Below are 18,298 nucleotides of genomic sequence, written 5' to 3' on the forward strand. Positions count from 1 at the left end.
TTAGAACAGTGCTTTGCACATAGTAAGCGCTTAATAAATACCATCATCATCATCATCATCATCATTCTGTTGGTCATACTCCCTCTTGGTAAGCTGATAATGTACTATCTAGTATAGAGTGGGCAACCTGTATGGCAGTGAGGGAAAAAATGATAGTCATGGCATTCTCAGCCTCATTTTCCATCTCTCTGGGACTAGGGGATGATGAGACATTGTGAAGGGTTGTGAGGGATTGATAAATTGCATTTTTTTTTTACCATCTAGTCCGATTCTCCTTTGGAAAGCCCGAAAGCCCCCAGAATTGACAGATGAGGTCTGAGGGAACTGTTGGCTCGACATCCCTGCACTGTTTTAGACTGTGAGCCCACTGTTGGGTAGGGACTGTCTCTATATGTTGCCAATTTGTACTTCCCAAGCGCTTAGTACAGTGCTCTGCACATAGTAAGCGCTCAATAAATACGATTGATGATGATGATGATGATGTTGACCCACCTGGATTGGGAACTGCCCTAAGGTCACCCAGGCTGGCCAAGAGGTTGGAGAAGAGGCCTGGTGGGTAGATAAGCATGAGAAACTCTCTTTCAGTTAGGGCAGCATGGGGTCCAGAGGGTTCTGGGGGCAGATTCAGATTAGGGGTACTATGGGACCACTGCTTCTACGCAGCCCAAATATGAGAACAGGAGCTAGGATAAACTCATGGCTAAAATAGAACTTTGAACCCCCAAATTCATCTGGGAAAAACACTGGTTCCTGGTGGAAATAAGAGACAAGTGAAGGAGCCAAGAAAGGCACAGTAAACATTTCCAGGCACTAATGCTCAAGGGTGAGGATCGCAGACCCTCACCATAAGGTCCTGTTCTGTTTGCTCTTTGAAGAACCAGGTTGAGGTGCTAGAGTGCTTGGGATGGAGAATCCTGCTTCTCATCCTTCTTCTCGCCCCAAGACTGGTTCAGGGTAGATCCTTGACTCTTCCCAGAGGGAATGAATCTGCAGAAATAAGGCAGTTTCCTCCTGAGGAAGGAAGGAGAAAGAGGAGGGAGAGGATTGGGGGAGAAGTGAACAAGGACTTGGACTAAAGTTGGATGGGCTGGGAACAGGGAGGGAGAGGGAGGAAACTGAGAGATATAAACAGGAACTGCCGGTGAAGAAGAGGACAAGAAGCCTGAATTTTGATGTGGTAATAATAGTAATAATAATAATGATGGCATTTATTAAGCACTTACTAGGTGCAAAGCACTGTTCTAAGCGCTGGGGAATTTACAAGTAATTACTGTGATATATATTATGAGCTTACTAAGTGCCAAACACTGGGCTAAGCGCAGAGGTAGACATAAGATAATATGATCAGATACAGATTCTGTCCCACATGGTTTTCACAGTCTAAGGTGGAGAGAGGACAAGTGTTTAATCTCCATTTTACAAATGAGAGAACTGAGGCATAGAGAAATTAAGTGAGAGGCGGGAAGGTGGGGGAAGGGGAATGAGGGGGCTGACAGGGTAGACTTTCCATTTTGTTTTCCCCACTTGACTAAGGGGCAAGTCCTCAATCTAAACCGAGCTCTGCTTAGTGTGGGCTTGGAAAAAGGATCCTGATGGATGAGGTGATGGTGATTGCCTGAGAATCTTCAATGATGGTTCCACAGCTTATTGAGCACTAGGCAGTTAACAAACTGTGATTATTTTTCGGCTGCCTTCCCCTCAGCTGAATTTATAATGTGTTATAAGGTCATGGTGCACAGAAGGGGTAGTGTTGAGGCTATATTTGGACATACACACAACTCCAGAAACTTCTCCTTTGGTTTCAGCTATCAATCCTCTCCCACACACTTAGTCCAGGGCTCTGCATGGAGTAAACATTTAGTAAATGCCATTAACTGATTGACTGATCGACTGGTCAATACTGTCCTTGGCAGAGTCAGCCTGGGGTCCCTCAGCACACTTCTCCTCTAGGGCCTTCAGAGCCAAGAGGAAGTGGCCTGAAAGAGCCAGAATTGCTAGGCAGACTGGCTAACCTCTCCTCAGCCTCCCTTTCCTCACCTATTTGCAGGAAACCATCTTTACTACGCATCTGCTGTCCTTCTCTGGTGCTGCCTCTGCCGTCCCGTGAAGGGAAGGGGAGGAGGAGATTGGCTGCTCCTTTGTAGGTTGAAGGAATCTCTGTCTTCAAGAGAGATCCAGTCTCCTGCCTGGGATCTCCTCAATCAGGGTCTGACCGGCAAGGATCAGTGGTATTTACCGTGTACTTACTAACCTCTTAGGGGAATACAGAAGAGTAGGGAGACACAATCCCTGCTGCTTTCAAGGTGCTACAATCTAGTGGATCCTAGAGCTTCCAGGTTGCACCGTTCTCCCATACTCCATTCCCTTCCAGGAGTGTTGAGACAGGCCTTGGGTTGAAGATAGGTGCAGGAGGACCCCAGTGCAAAAGTGCATTCTCTTTAGAAGGGAACCTGAATTTCCTGACTTCTTCCAGAAACCAGAGCCAGAAGGGAGAAATGCCAGGACCTCCTCTTGTCCCAAGGGTGACCAGACTCCGATGCTTCCCTCAGTGTCAGAAAAGGCCACGGGGAATCGCCTTACCCTACCATTTATCCTTTCGGTTGATCAGCGCGGCTTAGTGGAAAGAGCCCAGGGTTGGGAGTCGGAGGATGTGGGTTCTAATCCTGCCTCTGCCACTTGTCTGCTGAGTGACCCTGGGCAAGTCATTTAACTTCTCTGTGCCGCAGTTATCTCAACTGTAAAATGGGGATTAAAAGTGTGAGCTCCATGTGGTACAACCTGATTACCTATCTACCCCAGCGTTTAGAACAGTGCTTGGCACATAAGAAGCACTTAATACCATATTATTATTGTTGTTGTTGTTAATAATAATTTAATAATTAATGTTAATGTTAACATTAATAATGTTAATGTTAATAATGTTAATAATTTATTAAGTGCTTACTATGTGCAAAGCACTGTTCTAAGAGTTGGGGAGGTTATTATTATTATTATTATTAACCATTTCCCCACTTCGGTAACCTAAGAGATTGACGTCAAATTATTTTTCCAGGATTAAAAGCAGGGAGGTGGGATGGACTCCACATTCTATTCTGCTGCTGTAGCCATGCAATAATAATAATAATGGTTTTAAGCATTTATTAGGTGATGAGCACTGGGCTAACCACTGTGATAGATCAAGATAATCAGACCAGACACAGTCCCTGTCCCACACAGAGCTTGCAGTCTAAATTGGAGGGAAAACAAGTAATCCCCTTTTATAGGAGAGGAAACTGAGGTCCAGAGAATTGCGACATGTCCTAGGTCACCCAGCAGACAAGTGGTGGAGTCGGAATTAGTACCCACGTTCTCTGATTCCCAGGCCAGTCCTCTTTCCTCTTGGCCATGATGCAGTAAGACAAACCCAACCAGTCTGTCCTCCTTTGCTCAGTGATAGGTGAAATGAGAGTTCAAGGTGAGATCTTATTTAATCTTGCTCCTAGAGCACCACCCATGTTGGACACCCCACCCGCTTTCTGGGTTCTGCTGGAATATAAAAAGCTCACACCATCCTCCTGTGTGACTCCATCTAGAGTAGGTAAAGTCAGTTGTACAGGACCCTCACTTACAATAACTTCAGTGCGCCCCAGTAGATGTGGGGAAAAAATGTAAAGTTTGCCACCTTTGTTTGTATCTGCATCCATTTCAGAGGCCTTTGTTTCCACAGAATTTTACCTGGATCATCTAAATGGCTCTCTTCAGTCCCCTCTTTTCTTGTATATTACTTGCTCCCATTACGTTTGTACAACTTTGATTTCTTTAGAGGAGCTGTTTCCTTTTGGACCTACATTAATGTTTTAAAAAATACAATTGTTTAATGGGAGATGAACGGAATTGACTAAGAAAAGCCTGCACTTGGATTTGGCGAATAAACCCGTGGGCTACTTCCCTGGTGAAATGGTGCTGCCTGCTCTAGATTATAGCTGCTCTAGGCTTTCTTCTCCCCAAATGGGCTAGGCATTCCCACGTGCCAAGGAGGTTGGAAGAGGCCAAAGGACAGCAAATGGTCAGCTCCTCGGAAGAAAGGATCCAACCACATGGGTCTCTGGGTGCTAAGTAGTCAAAGCCAGACTCTGAACAGAATTAAGCATCATTTAGCAAGAGGAGCAGAACCAATGCTCAATTTTTTTTTGCTTTTGAAGCTGTGCAGAATGAGCGGGACAGAATCAGCATTCGCAGGAGCAGCTATGAGGACAGCGGATCCTTGTCAATCAGCGTGCTGACCCAGGCAGAGGCAATGGCCACCCAGGTAAGACCATCCCTCCTCAGTGTGGGAATGATGGCAGGGGGTTGGCAGGCATAGCCCTGATTTGTCTGGGGCTGGACAGGGAGCAGAGCTGACCTTTACTAGGGCATCCTGGTTCCCTACAGCATTTCTGGGGGAATTTCAGGATTGCAGCATGGAGGGAAGCTTTTCCTGGACTTCAGGTGTAACCTGGATGTAGTGTGCCATTGCACTGCCTAAGGTAAAGTCCTTTAGAGACCCAAACCCAAGGCCCACCCTCCTCCTGGAAGACCCATTTGTCCCCAAAGTATCCTGTGATGGGATCCACCCATGTTGGACACCCCACCCGCTTTCTGGGTTCTGCTGGAATATAAAAAGATCACACCATCATCATCATCATCATCATCATCAACATCATCAATCGTATTTATTGAGCGCTTACTATGTGCAGAGCACTGTACTAAGCGCTTGGGAAGTACAAATTGGCAACATATAGAGACAGTCCCTACCTAACAGTGGGCTCACAGTCTAAAAGGGGGAGACAGAGAACAAAACCAAACATACTAACAAAATAAAATAAATAGGATAGATATGTACAAGTAAAATAAATAGAGTGATAAATATGTACAACCATATATACATATATACAGGTGCTGTGGGGAAGGGAAGGAGGTAAGATGGGGGGGATGGAGAGGGGGACGAGGGGGAGAGGAAGGAAGGGGCTCAGTCTGGGAAGGCCTCCTGGAGGAGGTGAGCTCTCAGCAGGGCCTTGAAGGGAGGAAGAGAGCTAGCTTGGCGGATGGGCAGAGGGAGGGCATTCCAGGCCTGGGGGATGACGTGGGCTGGGGGACGATGGCAGGACAGGCGAGAACGAGGTACGGTGAGGAGATTAGCGGCGGAGGAGCGGAGGGTGCGGGGTGGGCAGTAGAAGGAGAGAAGGGAGGTGAGGTAGGAGGGGGCGAGGTGATGGACAGCCTTGAAGCCCAGGGTGAGGAGTCCTGTGTGACTCCATCTAGAGTAGGTAAAGTCAGTTGTACAGGACCCTCACTTATAATAACTTCAGTGTGCCCCGGTAGATGTGGGGAAAAAATGTAAAGTTTGCCACCTTTGTTTTTATCTGCATCCATTTCAGAGGCTTTAGTTTCCATTGAATTTTTCCTGGATCATCTAAATGGCTCTCTTCAGTCCCCTCTTTTCTTGTGTATTACTTGCTCCCAATACGTTTGTACAACTTTGATTTCTTTAGAGGAGCTGTTGCCTTTCGGAACTACGTTAATGTTTTTAAAAAATACAGTTGTTTAATGGGAGATAAACGGAATTGACTAAGAAAAGCCTGCACTTGGATTTGGCGAATAAACCCGTGGGCTGCTTCCCTTGTGAAATGGTGCTGCCTGGTGGTCAGGTATTGACTCATCAGGGTAGCATGATTTCTACTAGCCATTTTCGGCTTTCATCATCATCATCATCAATCATATTTATTGAGCGCTTACTATGTGCAGAGCACTGTACTAAGCGCTTGGGAAGTACAGATTGGCAACATATAGAGACAGTCCCTACCCAACAGTGGGCTCACAGTCTAAAAGGGGGAGACAGAGAACAAAACCAAACATGCTTTCCCTGGGCTACTCGAGCGCAAGAAATTTCCCATTAACAATCAATAAGGTGTCGTTTTTCAGAAACGGACACCGACCTGGCAATCCAAACAGTGAAGACATTTAGAGGCAGGACTGAAATTGATAAATGTGCCATAACACTGATCACGTGGCAAGAAACTCTGCCCACCGAGAGGACTGTAAATATTTGCAGTGCCTGTCTTCTTTCAGAAGTGGGCTGTGCTGGGGTGTTCTGAGGGTTGTTTTGTTTTGTTTTTTACTAAAAGACTGATTTCCCAGCTAAAACCTCTCCTCCCTCACTCAGAAAAGTCAAGAAAAGGATAAGACAAATAGGTAGACAAACCCTGTGTATGTCACAACTGAGATGAGCAGTGGTATTGTACGGGAGGGAAGGAATTTGGTGCCCTTCTCTCCCAGATGTTTTGGTGGCTAAGAAGTAGCCAACATCCAACACACACAAACACACCCCCCCACACACACACACAGAGTGTGTGTATCACTGACTCCTTTGACACAGGGAAAACATTTGTCCTTTGATCCAAGGGAAATAAGGCCCAAAAAGGAGAGGCAGGTTGGAAATGAAGCAAAAGGACTCATAGAGTCAACTGCATCAGAGAAGACCCGGTTACGGGATTTAGAACCACTTCTGTTGCTAGTGTGATGGTGGAAAAGTTTACTCATCCTGACTAACCTGTGCAGCCTGGACAAGATGGAAACAAAGAGGCAAGTGTGGCTACTCAGTTCAGGACTGAAAGATCCAAGTTGAAATTGAGGTTCAGTCCTAAGGCTCCCTATTTTGGTGGGGGGGGGGGAGGTTAATGACATTTGTTAAGTGCTTACTATGTGCCAGGCACTGTACTAAGCGCTGAGGTAGAGACAAGTTCATCAGGTCGGACATAGTCCCAGTCCCCCATGGGGCTCACACTCTGAATCCCCATTTTACAGATGAGGTAACAGAGGCCCAGAGAAATGAAGTGACTTACCCGAGGTCACACAGCAGACAGGTGGCAGAGCCAGGGACAGGTTGGACACAATCCATTTTCCACATGGGGCTCAGTCTTAATCCCCATTTTATAGATGAGGGAACTGAGACACAGCAAAATTAAGTGACTTGCCCAAGGTCACAGCAGACAAAGGGCAAAACCGGGATTAAAACCCAGGTCCTTCTGACACCCAGCCCCATCCTCCATCCATTAGGCCACACCGCTTCCCAACACAAGGTAACTAGGTCCCTATAACCTAGTTACCCAACCTGCCAGTGCCCTTTCCATCTTCCAGTCAAGGTGATGGGCACGAGGAAGGTGATCCCTGCCCTTTTTCCTCCTGGAGATGATATAAGAGAGACTTATTAAGCACCCATTCCTTGTCTAATTTCAGGTATTTTCATCCTATAAATAATTCAGCTTGAGAGAAGAGCCCATATGAGAGGAAATGTAGATTTCTTCTCTTCAGCTGGAGTCTCTGGCCTTCAACTGAGGCCCTGTTGGAACACGCAAAATGAACTGACCTTTGCTACCTGAGTGGGTTTTTCAAATTGGGCTGTACTAGCCCCTTGGGCTGAGTTTTGGATGATGTCTCCACAAGCTGAGCAGCCTCAGGGCCCTGCAAATCTCTGACAATTCTCCCAGTACAATCTGTGGTCACATTTGAACACTTTGGTGTACAGTATGTGTGAGATTATATTGATGCACTATGTGCTTGCTAAGAAATGCCTATATAGAATATGGGAGACTGTATTCATGTGCTTGCCTTTGGGCACTAAGGCCTGGAAAGTCTGCCTTCAAAACAGTCTTCAAAACAGGGTTAGATATTCCCGAACCCAGTTTTACTATGAATTTACCTGGGAGTCATAAATTCATGCGTTCTAATCCAGGCCCTGCCACTTGTCTGCTGTGTGACTTTGGGCAGTCACTTCACTTATTCTGTGCCTCATCCGTAAAATGGGGATTGAGACTGTGAGCCAACCCAATTTGCTTGTATCCACCCCAGCTCTCAGTACAGAGCCTGGTAAATAGTAAGAGCTTAACAAATACCATTATTATTATTATTCTGCAAATACCCCTCCATCCTTCCCGTCTCACAAGCCCGTAACCTTGGTGTCATCCTTGACTCTGCTCTCTCGTTGACCCCTCACATCCAATCCGTTACCAAGAACTGCCGGTCTCACCTCCGCAAAGTCGCCAAGATCTGCCCTTTCCTCTCCATCCAAACTGCTACCCTGCTGGTTCAGTCTCTCATCCTATCCCAACTGGATTACTGCATCAGCCTCCTCTCTGATCACCCATCCTCCCGTCTCTCCCCACTTCAATCTATACCTCACACTGCTGCCTGGATCATCTTTGTGCAGAAACGCTCTGGGCATGTTACTCCCCTCCTCAAAAATCTCCAGTGGCTACGAATCGGGCAAAAACTCCTCACTCTCGGCTTCAAGGCTGTCCATCACCTCGCCCCCTCCTACCTCACCTCCCTTCTTTCCTTCTACAGCCCAGCCTGCACCTTCCGCTCCTCTGCCACTAAACTCCTCACCGTACCTCGTTCTCACCTGTCCCACCGTCGACCCCTGGCCCACGTCCTCCCCCTGGCCTGGGATGCCCTCTCTCTGCACATCCGCCAAGCTAGCTCTCTTCCTCCCTTCAAAGCCCTACTGAGAGCTCACCTCCTCCAGGAGGCCTTCCCAGACTGAGCCCCCCATTCCTCTTCCCCTCCCCACAGCACCTGTATATATGCTTGTACATATTGATTACTCTATTTTACTTGCACATATTTACTATTCCATTTATTTTATTTTGTTAATATGTTTTGTTGTCTGTCTCCCCCTTCTAGACTGTGAGCCCTCTGTTGGGTAGGGACCGTCTCTATATGTTGCCAACTTGTACTTCCTAAGCGCTTAGTACAGTGCTCTGCACACAGTAAGCGCTCAATAAATACGATTGAATGAATGAATGAATGAATGTTATGCTGTAACTTTGCTGGGCATTAGTGCCCTCAGCTGGCCAACTGCATGAATTGCAGCCCTGACTCAAGCTTGCCTTCCTTTATAAACCGAGACAGTATTCGTCATTAAGCCCAACACACAGTGCTGACATGGCTATGAAGAAGATTGCCACCATCAGTGACGTGTGCGAGTCCATGAAACAGCAGCTTCTGGTCCTGGTTGAGTGGGCAAAATACATCCCAGTGTTTTGTGAACTTCCGCTGGATGATCAGGTAACTCCCGGGTTCCTGGGGACAACGTTTCAAAATTTCACACCAGCATTATTTGGTGCAATTCCATCATTTCATGGTATTTATTGAAGGCTTACTATATGCAGAGCACTATAGAGTACTATATGACCTTGGGCAAGTCACTTCACTTCTCTGTGCCTCAGTTACCTCATCTGTAACATGGAGATAGCGACTGTGAGCCCCGCACGGGACATGGGACTCTGTCCAACCCAATTTGCTTGTATCCACCCCAGCACTTAGTACAGTGTCTGGAATATAGTAAGTGCCTAACATATACCATAATAATAATCATTATTCTATGCAGAGCTTGAGAAAGTACAACAGAGTTGACAGGCACGTCCCTTGGTCAAAAGGAGCTTACAGTCTAGACAGGAAGACAGACATTAATATAAATAAACGATTAATATATTCTCTGCATTCATTGGGTTGTTACTTCTGAATAAATAAGGGTCACAGGCCTTCAGGGCCGGAAACCAAGGCCTCAGTGAAGTTGTTTGCCATTTTATTTCCTGCTATTGATGACGCTGTTGCTCATTAATTTGGAGGGCCTGACTCGGGTTTGTTCTCAGTTACAGTTCTACCCCTGGCCCTTTTCAGAAGCCCCCTCCTCTACTCGCCCTCCCAGTAAAGACCACACTTCTACCCGATGAGTAACTCATGGCGAAGCCTAGCGTGAAAGGGAAAAAGGTTGACACCAAAGGATGAATAGTGGAAACAGCAGTCCAGTCATGCTTCCAAGCAATAGTGCTCGTCTCTAGGAGGTAGAGCACTCTGAAAACTTGGGAAAAAAGAGCAATTAGCCCAAGGAGGTGTGGGCTTGAACTGTGAGAGAGAAAGCCAGAGTTGGCTGAGGAGTTTCTGCCAGAAAATGATGGTGGAGGGTGAGAGGCAAAATCTTCTCATCAGCATTGGCTGGATTGCTGTAAGCACCATCTCACCCAGTGAGACTCCAGAAAATCCTCCTTCCTTCTGGCATTTCTCCCCATTAAAACTTTTCCCCATAGGTCCATCTGTGACAAACTTCCCTAATGCAACAGTTTCTCTTAATTTCCCCAATACAATGTTGGACTCGTGTTGCATCTTCCCATTCATTCCCCTAAGAGAAAACCATGCTACCTCTTTAAGCTCATTATGGGCAGGGAACATGTCTACCAACTATGTTGCACTGTATTTAGTAGGTTTAACCATTATACCAAGTGCTTAGTAGAGTATTCTGATCCGTCTGCCTCACAAGAAGCCACCATGAGAAATGGAGTAGGGTGCAAGGAGTTAAGAACCTACTGTATTTCTACACTGATCTTCTGCCTTCTGCATCTAACCTCTGATTTCTCTTTCCCTTGCACCTTGCAGGTAGCCCTACTAAGAGCTCATGCTGGGGAGCACCTGCTTCTTGGAGTTGCGAAGCGATCGATTCCCTACACGGATTTTCTACTCTTAGGTAAAAAGATTACCAGCTCCTTGTCTCTGCTTTGCTCCAACTTGCGGTCAATCAGTGGTACTTATTGAGAGCTTACTACAGGTAGAGCACTGTACTAAGCTATTGGGAGAGTACACTACGCTTATACTCTGAAGCAAATCAACAGGAGAGTAGCTCCTTGGGGAACCACCACAGCAGTCAGGCAGCAGCAACACCAACTGTTGTTTTTCACTCAGCCCAGAAGCTGGCCCATCAGGGAGTAACATCAGCGGGGGAGTGTGGGTATGGAGGCAAAGTGTGCACACCTCGAGGAGGGCAGGAGGGGATGAAATTTGAATTGAAAAGCCCCTCGGACTTCCACAGTCTTGGACCTACCGGAGCCTTAATCCAGTCCTGCTTGGAGGCAATTCCTACGGACCATTCCAGTCCCACCACCCCATCTTGAAATTGAAACGGGTTAGTCTGACCATGCTGATTGGATGCTGAAAGTACCACATCGCTGCAGGCACCTCCCTCATTTAACCAACCCAGTCCCTCAGGCCCCTTGCTCATGGCAGAAGAGGAAGAGACTCAGAGATTACCTCCTGAAGTCTTTTCTAACCCCAAAGTCTTCCCATGAAAACATCTACTCTAGCGCATTCAGAGCCACCTCTCGGTATCAGCAAAGCATCATGGATTGGCAGTTAATCTGAAGGCCTTTCCGGGAGGAGAGCTGGGAGGAGCAAATCAATTAATTGATTGTGTTTATTGACTGCTTAGTGTGTGCAGACCACTCTACTAAGCATTAGGGAGAGTAAAATATAACAGAGTTGGTAGACATGCGTCCCCTCCCACAAGGAGCTTATAGTCTAGAGTCTGCCTTACAGACAGCCATTAAAATAAATTATGTATAGGTACATAAGCGCTGTGGGGCTGAGGGTAGGGTGAATAAAGAGTACAAATCCAAGTGTTAGGGTGATGCAGAAGGGAGAGGGAGTAGGGGAAATGAGGGCTTAATAGAGGAAGACCTCTTGGAGGAGGTGTGATTTTAATAAGGGTTTGAAGGTGGAAAGAGTGGTGGTCTGTCAGACACAAAGAGGGAGGGAATTCCAGGCCAGAGGTGAAGGATCTAAAACCAGAGATCTAGGTACAGTAAATGGGTTAATGTTAGAGGAGTAAATGAGTGTGAGAAGCAGCATGGCTCAGTGGAAAAAGCATAGGCCTGGGAATCAGTGGACCTGGGTTCTAATTCCGGCTCTGCCACTCGGCAGGACACACTCTGCTGTGTGTCCTTGGGCAAGTCGCTTAGCTTCTCAGAGCCTCAATTTCCTCATCTGTAAAATGAGGATTCAATATGTGTTCTCCCTCCTACTTAGACTGTGAGCCCCATGTGGGACCTGATTATCTTGTATCTACCCCAGAATTTAGCACACTGTTTGGCACATAGTAAGCACTTAACAAATACTGCAATAATAATAACAATAATTAGTAGGATATCAGTGAGTTAAGATAGGAGGGGGCAAGGTGACTGCTTTAAAGCCAATAGTAAGGAATTTCTGTTTGACGCGGAAGTGGATGGGCAACTCTGGATGCCTCAGCCTTCTCAGGATGGCAAAAGTGGGGTCGGAAAATGGAAAGCTTCAAACCAGAGGCCGGGACTAACTGTGGAAAGACTCTGACCAGCGGCTGGGATTGACTGCAAGAAGTTTAGGACTAGTGGCCAGTACTGACTGCAGAATTCTCCGACCAGCAGCCAGGACTGACTGAGGAAATTCTCTGAACAGTGACCAGGATTTACTGCGGAAATTATCCAACCAGAGGTCAAGACTGACTGTGGAAATTCTCTGACCAGCGGCCAGGATTTACTGTGGAATTCTCCAACCAGCATCCCGGACTGCGCAGAAATTCTCCGACAAGCAGCCAGGACCGACTGCGGAAATTCTCGGACCAATAGCCAAGGACCGACTGCGGAATTCTCGGACCAATAGCCAGGACTGCCTGCGGAATTCTCCGACCCAACCCAGTTGTAGCCAGGATTTACTGCAGCAATTCTCCAACCAGAAGTCAGGCCTGATTGCGGAAATTCTCTGACCAGAGGCCAAGGCTAACCAGAAATTCTCTGACCGGTGGTCAGGATTTACTGTAGAAAATCTCCAACCAGCGGCCAGGATTTACTGCAGCAATTCTCCGACCAGTGGCCAGGACTGGCTGTGGTAATTCTCCGACCAGCAGCCAGAACTAACTGCAGAAATCCCTGGACCAGTAGCCACAATTGACTGGGGAAATTCCCAGACCAGAGGTTTGGAACTGAAATGGGAATCTTCATGCAGGTTGGTCTACAGGCCTAACTGGCTGGCTCTTTGCCTCTCTGCCTGCCCCCCTGCCTTCAGGGAAGCTGAGGAGGAGACACTTCCTTCATCAGTTTGGACCTTGCCCTGCCTCAGCACACAACACAGACCAGGTGTGGCAGTGGGAAGCAGGGGTGAAAACTCGGGGTCTGTTTACATACACAGTTTCTGGTTTTCACCTCAACACATTGGTCTATTTACATGTCAACATGTAAATAGACCAATAAACATGTGGTAGATACATGTAGATCTACTCTCAAAGATCCCCTTGACTGGGTGTGATCCTTCTCACCTTCCTGAAAGGATCTGCAATCAGTCTTGCAATTAATCACAGGAAACACCCAATTAAGCTGTTAAAACTGCAGAAAATCTTGTAAAAACCTTAAAATTCTCAGACCTCAAGTCCCCTCAAGCCCCTTCCTCATCACCCCCATTCCAGTCCTTTTCTACCACAGCCCCATAACCCCCAGCCTTCTTTTCCCCCATCCCATCCTTCCCAAGCAGTTTCTCATATAATTTTATAATCTATCCCCTCCACCTTCTTCTCCAAACCCATACAATCAATCAATCAATCAATCAATCAATCGTATTTATTGAGCGCTTACTATGTGCAGAGCACTGTACTAAGCGCTTGGGAAGTACAAATTGGCATCACATAGAGACAGTCCCTACCCAACAGTGGGCTCACAGTCTAAAAGGGGGAGACAGAGAACAGAACCAAACATACCAACAAAATAAAATAAGTAGGATAGAAATGTACAAGTAAAATAAATAAATAAATAAATAAATAGAGTAATAAATATGTACAACCATATATACATATATACAGGTGCTGTGGGGAAGGGAAGGAGGTAAGACGGGGGGATGGAGAGGGGGACGAGGGGGAGAGAAAAGAAGGGGCTCAGTCTGGGAAGGCCTCCTGGAGGAGGTGAGCTCTCAGCAGGGCCTTGAAGGGAGGAAGAGAGCTAGCTTGGCAGATGGGCAGAGGGAGGGCATTCCAGGCCCGGGGGATGACGTGGGCCGGGGGTCGATGGCGGGACAGGCGAGAGCGAGGTACAGTGAGGAGATTAGTGGTGGAGGAGCGGAGGGTGCGGGCTGGGCTGGAGAAGGAGAGAAGGGAGGTGAGGTAGGAGGGGGCGAGGTGATGGACAGCCTTGAAGCCCAGGGTGAGGAGTTTCTGCCTGATGCGCAGATTGATCGGTAGCCATTGGAGGTTTTTGAGGAGGGGAGTAATATGTCCAGAGCGTTTCTGGACAAAGATAATCCGGGCAGCGGCATGAAGTATGGATTGAAGTGGAGAGAGACACGAGAATACATTCACATTCCCTTTCATTTTCCTTCCTTGAGCACTGTAACCAGCCGCTCATTATCCAGTGACTCCTTCCCCACTGTTTTCAAGCATACTCATGTATCCCTTATCCTAAAAAAACCCTCTTGACCCCACAGCACCTTCCAGTTATCAGCCCGTCTCCCTCCTAACATTCCTTTCCAAACTCCTCTTTGTCCACACCCACTGCCTCCACTTCCTCTTCTCCAATTCTCTCCTTGATCCCCTGCAGTCTGACTTCCACCCTGCTCCACTCCATGGAAATTGCCCTGTCTTAAGGTCAGCTATGACTTCCTTCTTGCCAAATCCAATGGCCTCTACTCCATCCTAATCCTCCTCGACTTCTCAAACTGCCTCCAACACTGTAGACCACCCCTTTCTCCTGGATACATTATCTAACCACTGCTTCACTGACGCTGTCCTCTCCTGGGTCTCCTATCTCTGTGGTCAATTCTTCTCAGTCTTTCACAGGCTTTTCCTCCGCCTTCCACCCTCTTAGTTTATCCTAGCAACAACCAAGATTGGAATTATAAAAACACTGTGACACCAATGCACAGACTGTGAGAGCCATGGGGGATAGGGATTGCATCCAATCTGATTACCTAGTGCTTAGAATAGTGTTTGACACATAATATGTACTTAACAACAAAAATAATAATCATAACAATAATAGCCACAAGGGAGAAATGAAAACAGCACCAGGACCCTGTGGGGTTAAAAAATGTTATCAGTACTGTAAAAGGCAATCTTTATATGCATATAACGTTGGGCAGTCAGTCCTATCCCACATTATAATAAAAATCACAAAATCAAATAGTGTCTTCTTCAAACTTGAAGAGCATCTATAATATGTGTGTATGTATAAGGTAATATATACTATGTATGTAATTTATATATAGCAGCCTATATATATAGTGGGATTGTATATGTAGGGAAATAAAAATTCTGGCCCTACTGGCCTTATAGTATGAACCTGAGAGCAGGTAGGGGAAGAGGAAAGCTTGCTCCTGGGTCTGCCCAAGGCCAGCCCATCTTTGGTAAGGCTGGTCAATGTGGATTTCCTCTCCACAAGGGATAGGTACGGGAGCTGAGTCACCGGCCAACGGCTGCTGGGCAGGGCATCAGTGCCACCGAGGCAGGTTCATCTAGGGTTTAAACTTTGGGCAACAAGTAATCAGAGCTTTGGGAATCTGAGGTCGAGTTAGATCATTGTTTTTTTAGGCTTTGAGAAAACGCCTCCTAGTTAGCAACTAATTCATTTAGTCCCTCTCCCCACCAACAGACCATATTCCAAAACACCAAATGAATTCTTGAACAGAAATTCTGAGACTGTGTTTTTGGCTTTATTCCTGCCCTTGGTTAAGCTGAAACTGTTGCTTTGGGGTCATGTGACCTTATGTGACCCTTAGCCAGGCTTCAGTTTCTCCTCCAATAAAACCAGAGAAATTGGCATTGATTTGCCAGTTGTTCTGAATTATCCAACTGACGGGCTTTATGAAGTGTCTGGATTCCATGCCAAATCCCAGAGCCAGACCTGAACTGCTAGTAGGTGGGTAATCCCAATACAGGTGTCTGGTGGCAGGTGGCCATTTCCCTTCAAGCAGGGACAACTTTCTAATTGTACCTCCCCTGGAATCTTTTTGTACTGAGGACCGGTGTACTGTTTTGATCCCCTCTCCTCATACTGATCCTTTAGAAGGTTGAGTTAAAGCTACTGACAATTTGTATATCCCTCTGCCCCTCTGTTTTGTAATCAGTGATGACAGAAATGGTTGTGTATGCTTCATCTTTGTAACAGGAGATGTTTTCAAAATGACCCCAGGTGTTAAAGTGGAGATTTGAGGAAGTTTCCCTGATAATAATGGTATTTGTTAAGCACTTAATATGTGCCAAGCACTGTTCTAAGCACTGGGGTAGATATGAGGTAATCAGGTTGTCCCACGTGGGGCTCACAGTCAATCCCCATTTTACAGATGAGGTAACTGAGGCACAGAGAAGTTTAGTAACTTGCCCAAGGTCACACAGCACACATCTGGTGGAGCCGGGATTAGAACCCACGTCCTCTGACTCCCAAGCCTGTGCTCTTGCCACTATCTTCTCTAAGGTGGAGATCACATCTTCACTTCTAAGATTTGATCACCAGTTTACACCTAGGAAATCCAGACAAAACCAATTATCTTTATCAGCCGATTCACTTCTGCTACTCAGACAGTCCACTAGCCAATAACACATGGGCACATAGGAAGTAGAAATCAAAAAGGCCAGCATGATGAACAGATGTTCCGCAAGGCACCACTTCAAGTTGAAGGGTTATAAAGTTATTGTGGAGTCCAATCTTCTTTATGGCTGTAAGACTCTGACCTATCAGAAGGCACAGCCGCCTTCCTGAGGGTTTTTTTTTATGGTATTTGTTAAGTGCTTACTTTGTGCCAGGCACTGTACTAAGCTCTGGGGTAGATACAAGCTAATCCTGTTGGTCACAGTCCATGGCCCCCATATAGGGCTCACGGTCTTAATCCCCATTTCAGCTGAGGTAACTGAGGCACAGAGAAGTTAAGTGACTTGTCCAAGGCCAAACAGCAGACTAGTCACAGAGCTGGGATTAGAACCTAGGTCTTTTTGACTCCCAGGGCTGAGTTCTATCTACTAGGCCATGTTGCTTCTCCGGGGAGTTGTATCACCACTGGTACATATGAACTGTACTCAGTCTCCGGAGAGCTGTATCACCACTGGTAAATATGAACTGTACTCAACATCTCAAACGGCAAGGAAGGATTACCTAGAGCCAGGTCTACAAGGCAGCAGCTCACAGCATTGAAATACTGCTCAGAGCAACACAGTTCCATTGAGCAGGTCAGGTGAGACTATGGACAACACAGGATACCAAACCTCCTGCTCTGTGATGTCCTCAAAGAGACCACATGCAAATTGGGAAGGCAGAATACACTGTACCTTTTAAGAACTTGATATCTCCCCACAGCACTCAGGTAGATACCCAAAATTGATTTTGTCTGTCTCCTCCTCTAAACAGTAAACTCCTGGTGGGCAGAGAATATGTCTACCGAATGTGTTGTGTTGTACATCTCCAGGAGCTTAGTACAGTGCTCTGCACACAATACGTAGTAATAAATACCACCGTCTGATTGATTGCAATATTTGGAGACTTACTGAAGTACAGCCTTTGTGTGATGTAGCAGTGGACTGTTTGAAGACTCCTGCCGCTCTCCTTGAGGTGGTGACCTGGCCAAGATCAAGAATCCAAGACGCAGGCTCAAAAACAGAGGCTTGCCCTGAGTAGGGCAAATCCATTAACATAGCAAGACTCCATTTTTCATGCACACAATGCATTAGAGAGTTTGGGTCACACACCAGTCTTTCCAGGCACTAGCACACATGGATAGAGCCTCACCGTCAGTAGTATCTCTGTCATAAATGAAGGACAGTATATAAATGTCAAATGCTTTTGCCTCGGTGGCGTGGGATGATTTGGGAGCCGAGTATCTGTGCAGGATTCTGTTAAAGTTCCTAGTTTCTAGATTACAAACCTTCCCAGACCTCTCAGTAATTGCTAATGGGACTTGAACCTCTCAGATTTGGGGACGTTTGTGGTTCTCTTCTGCAATGGAAAGTCACTGAGGTCCATCTTGGCTATATCCCCCTTCTAGACTGTGAGCCCGTTGTTGGGTAGGGACCGTCTCTATATGTTGCCGACGTACTTCCCAAGCATTTAATACAGTGCTCTGCACACAGTAAGCGTTCAATAAATATGATTGAATGAATGAAAATAGTTACATGAGCGCCTTTCACTTGGCCTTTAGATGAGTTTCATTTTTGTAATTAAGAAAAATGATTTTTCTTAAACTAACCCACAGAACTTTCCCTGCCCAATTGAAGAACTTTCCAATGGCAGCTAAAAAAGAAGAGCAAAGAACAGTGCTTTGCACATAGTAAGTGCTTAACAAATACCATTAAAAAAAAAGAGCAACAGGGTTGTGAGTGTAGGCGGTCAGTTTTTATGAGTGCCTGGGCTTGTTCACAGCTTGATTTCTCTCAAGTTCTAAGGCTGATATAGTCCTTTTCAACTGGAAAGGCTGCAAGACGGTGATAATTTCTACACCTGGGAAG

General features: G+C 46.4%; 1 protein-coding gene across 1 annotated transcript in view; it reads left to right on the forward strand.

Moving 5' to 3' along the window:
• LOC119934922 (hepatocyte nuclear factor 4-beta-like) overlaps nt 1–18,298 on the forward strand; it is a 75,905-nt gene that overhangs the window by 45,223 nt on the left and 12,384 nt on the right. Inside the window, exons 4-6 of the mRNA XM_038754491.1 lie at nt 4,182–4,288; nt 8,929–9,084; nt 10,453–10,540. Of these exons, the coding sequence (XP_038610419.1) occupies nt 4,182–4,288; nt 8,929–9,084; nt 10,453–10,540 (351 nt within the window). The remainder of the gene's footprint in view (nt 1–4,181; nt 4,289–8,928; nt 9,085–10,452; nt 10,541–18,298) is intronic.

The sequence above is a fragment of the Tachyglossus aculeatus genome, chromosome 11 (assembly GCF_015852505.1).
Source record: "Tachyglossus aculeatus isolate mTacAcu1 chromosome 11, mTacAcu1.pri, whole genome shotgun sequence".
NCBI lineage: Eukaryota > Metazoa > Chordata > Mammalia > Monotremata > Tachyglossidae > Tachyglossus > Tachyglossus aculeatus.